General features: G+C 41.8%; 1 protein-coding gene across 2 annotated transcripts in view; it reads right to left on the reverse strand.

The window, feature by feature from the left end:
• Positions 1 to 1,908, reverse strand: part of LOC143287317 (sodium-dependent phosphate transport protein 3-like) — a 28,561-nt gene extending 26,653 nt beyond the window's left edge. Inside the window, exon 1 of one of the 2 annotated variants that reach the window (XM_076595266.1) lies at positions 1,517 to 1,908. In XM_076595266.1, coding sequence (XP_076451381.1) covers positions 1,517 to 1,576 — 60 coding nt within the window. In that variant the 5' untranslated portion in view covers positions 1,577 to 1,908. Of the gene's footprint in view, positions 1 to 404; positions 437 to 1,516 lie in introns of those variants that run through there. The other variant, XM_076595270.1, reaches the window with a different exon arrangement.
• Between the last annotated feature and the right edge of the window lie 2,398 nt (positions 1,909 to 4,306).

Here is a 4,306-nt window from a genome sequence, read left to right on the forward strand (position 1 = left end):
GAAACGTTGCACGCCATTCTTTGCACACTTTGCACACACCATGCAAACAAAACGAAAGAGGGATCGTTCGTTTATTTATTTATAGTCTGTTCATCTAAGATGATGATATTAGACTGAAAATAAATTATATTATTATTATTATTATTATTATTTGGATTATTATCATTTCTATCATAATGATGATTGTTATTATTAATTAGAAAGCGACATTTCTGTATATTCGAATGAAAATGGGGGCGGTTGAGGTTGGAGGGTAGTGGGGGGGGGGTGGAGGGGGAGAGGACTAAGAAAGGAAGTACGAAAGAGAGATAAAAAAAAAGAAGAAGAAAAAAAGGCGGGCCTGTTGGGTTTTTTTTTTTTTTTTTTTTTTCTGTTCTTGCACGTAAAGACCGTGAAACACTCACCTTCACGAGGATCCCACGCTATGTGTCTCACACAGGTAACAGTTGTGTGTCTCTCACGGGAAATTTTGTGTCCGTCACGACCTCACTTCTGCGAAATGTGACTTGAGTCGGCATTACAAGTAAGCAGTGCTTTAAAACGTTGTCCACTTCTGTGGTCTTTGCACATGTGTCAACAATCAGAAAATGGTTGTGTTCCATTTTTTTTTGCCCCCCCCCCCCCCTTTTTTTTTTTTTCAACGTGAAAATTACATGAGTAGAAAAAAAGTATTCGAAAGGGGCAACAGACTTGCAAAATATTGTAGGCCTATCTGCAGCACATCTTACACACTGACTTTTGTAAAAAAAAAAAAAAATTTCACAGCCCCATGAGACAATTTACCTGATACACATAACTTAAAAGCCAGTCCGCGAGAATAATTGGAGTACGGAGGATTTTTTTATTATTAATTTTTTTATTTTTTTTATTTATCATTTCGATGATGATGATAATAAAAGAGAATGATGTGGACGCTGCAATGGGGAGTCCATATAGGTTTGGGAGAACCTGACCAAGCTGTAAGGCCTATCATGTCAGTGACAATGCAGCAGCTGCAAGAACATAAATATGTGCAAGTTTCGTCAAACGGCAGCAAAACACACACACACACACACACACACACACACACATACACACAAACAACACTCACATACACACACAAAACATACCACAATGTACGTTCGTAAATAATTTCATCATATTCTTGCAACAGTTGCACAGAACATACTCCGACGTCATCCATGCTGGTAGATACAGACATCAACAGTGTTGACCAGGGAATTCAATTCAGTTCAATTCAGTTCAAAATACTTTAGTGGCTGCTTTAAAACAATTGAAACATAAATTGTCCTTTAGGTTCAGTTATATTATAATTGTTGACAGATAAATACGTGGCAGAGAAAACCGACACATCCTACACTGATCACTACACGCGCACGCACACACACACACACACACACATAGCCTGTGTTTCGGTTTGCTGAACGTGTTCGGTCAGTTTTGTTCCAAACTCGTTTCATTAACTGCCTTCTATACGTGTCTTTCATTTTAAAAAGATTTTGATGTATTTACATACTTGTTTATTTTGTTTCTGGAGACGTCTTCCCTTGCAACACCTGTGGGAAGTGCTGCGCATCCAGAATCGGCCTCTTCTCCCGTATGAGGACACACACACCGACAGATAAGCCTGCCTGCCTACTCGTCCGTCGGACCGACGGGAGGCTCCATCATATTTTGTTTCTGTTTATCTATTTCATCTCGTTTCATTATATCAATGTTTGATACAGTCCTAGGACGAAGTGCTGACCAGGTCAGTCAGACATCTGCTCCTTTTTTTTTTCTTCTTCTCCAATTTCCTTTTTTTTTTTTAAGCAGCCTCTGGTGCAGCGTATATGGATCAGTCCGCACACTTCGACACCTCCTTGATACTGGATCTCACCGTCACCGATGAAAGAAGGTGGCTTGGGGTAGTCACAGACTGGTATCAATTGATGCAGTCACACGCACTGTCGTGCTGTTACTCAATACACTGTGTTATGCCCCTGCGCGAAAGTTCACGTTCACGGGGAATTCCGTTTCGTTGAGGTTGGAGTAATTTATTATGTAGGTTAACGACAGCCGGAGAATGGAAAATAACAGTGATGAGTGTTAATTATTGTTGATCACGCTGCGTTATGTTTTGTCACACACACACACACACAGAGTGTCTTTTGATCTCTGACATTTACGTAACCAAGCCTAACACGCTCTCGCACACGTACTGACGAACGCGCAGACTTAGACAAGGGTTTACATGTATCTGTTGACCCACAAACACTTACTTGCAAACACTAGCACTGACACGCGTGCGTACGCTCGTGCACACACACACATGCAAAATTAATACACACACAGTCGTCACATACACACACACAAACACACATAGAAATACACACACACACACACACACATGCGCGCAGCTCCCCCTGGGCGTTTAGTTTCGAAGTCTGCTTAACATAATGACTCCAAAACAATCAAACAACCCCCCCCCCCACCCCCCGAAAAAAAAAACTAACAAAAAACAAAACAAAACAGAAACAACAACAAAAACGACCAGCTGCTTATTCACTAATGATGGTGTTTGGGGGTGGGTGGTGGAAGAGGGTTGACTAGGAGTAATCTGCAGATTACAGAAGTGTTCTTTTCTAGCAATCATCCCTTTTTTTTTTTTTTTTTTTTTTGCGTTTAGCTACTTGGTTGATTGGAAATTGATATGTTTTCAAGTATCACTTTTTCAAGTCATCCTACGTGGGTCTGAAAAGATTAAATTCCCGGTCCTGTCTTGTTTTGATTATTTTTAAAACCCCCAGAAAACAAAACAAAAAAACAAAAAGGTGATCATGGTTGATTTGTGTGTGTGTGCATTGTGCACGCGCATGTGTGTCTGTGTGCGTGCGTGTGTGTGAGAGCGAGAGAGAGAGCGAGAGAGAGAGAGAGAGAGAGAGGGCACATGCACATCTGAGTTTCCAAACACACATTCACACTTTACAGAATACTTGTGACTTTGCTCTTTTTTTTAATTTTTTAGTTTTCATTTATTAATCAATTACATGTTTTTATCCAACTCAAATTTTCAATATATTTGCATAATTACAGTGATAGGTATCTGAAATAAGTATAAGAGCCAAAATGTTAGACTACACGCATTCATATCATCGTACACAGTCTCTCTCTCTCTCTGTCTTTTGCTGTGCTCATCTATTTGGTTTACTGATACTGATAGTGATGGAACTAAAACAACAACAACAAAAATTCAGAAACAATCATGATAATCCCAATACAGTCAAAATAGATAAAATACACTGTAGTTTTTCTCAGAACAATACAGACATATAAAACACTCGAATAAGGTCAAAACCACTGGGAGAAAAACATGACGCTGAAGATGTGCACGCGTATGGTGTAAGTGGAGTGATGGCCCAGAGGTAACGTGTCCGCGTAGGAAGCGAGAGAATCTGAGCGCGCTGGTTCGAATCACGACTGGTACACAGTCACAAACACATGCAAGCATTCAAAGCTTGACTAAGTGCTTTGGGTTATGTGGCCTGTCAGGCATCTCCCTAGCAGACGTGGTGTGGCATATCATGATTATGGATTCTTCTGAAGGCTGTGGCGCCTCCTTGAAAAACTGAAACCAAACTACACCTTGAACTGCTGAACCCAGGTGAAATAAAATGCCACTCCCAAAAGTTCAAAACTTTCTAAAGCCCCAACAGGGCTCCTTCGTCTGAAACAGCTGTAAACAGTAGGGGATGATTCAGCGCCCATCATCTGAAACAGCTGTAAACAGCAGCGGCTGGATCAGGGCCCATCGTCTGAAACAGCTGTAAACAGCCTGGATCAGGGCCCATCATCTGAAACAGCTGTAGACAGTAGGGCCTGGATCAGGGCCCATCATCTGAAACAGCTGTAAAGAGTAGGGCCTGGATCAGGGCCCATCATCTGAAACAGCTGTAAACAGTAGGGCCTGGATCAGGGCCCATCATCTGAAACAGCTGTAAACAGCCTGGATCAGTGCCCATCATCTGAAACAGCTGTAAAGAGTAGGGCCTGGATCAGTGCCCATCATCTGAAACAGCTGTAAAGAGTAGGGCCTGGATCAGGGCCCATCATCTGAAACAGCTGTAAACAGTAAGACCTGGATCAGGGCCCATTATCTGAAACAGCTGTAAACAGTAGGGGCTGAATCAGTGCCCATCATCTGAAACAGCTGTAAAGAGTAGGGCCTGGATCAGTGCCCATCATCTGAAACAGCTGTAAACAGTAGGACCTGGATCAGGGCCCATCATCTGAAACAGCCTGGATCAGGGCCCATCATCTGTAAACA

Source organism: Babylonia areolata, chromosome 11, assembly GCF_041734735.1.
Source record: "Babylonia areolata isolate BAREFJ2019XMU chromosome 11, ASM4173473v1, whole genome shotgun sequence".
NCBI lineage: Eukaryota > Metazoa > Mollusca > Gastropoda > Neogastropoda > Buccinidae > Babylonia > Babylonia areolata.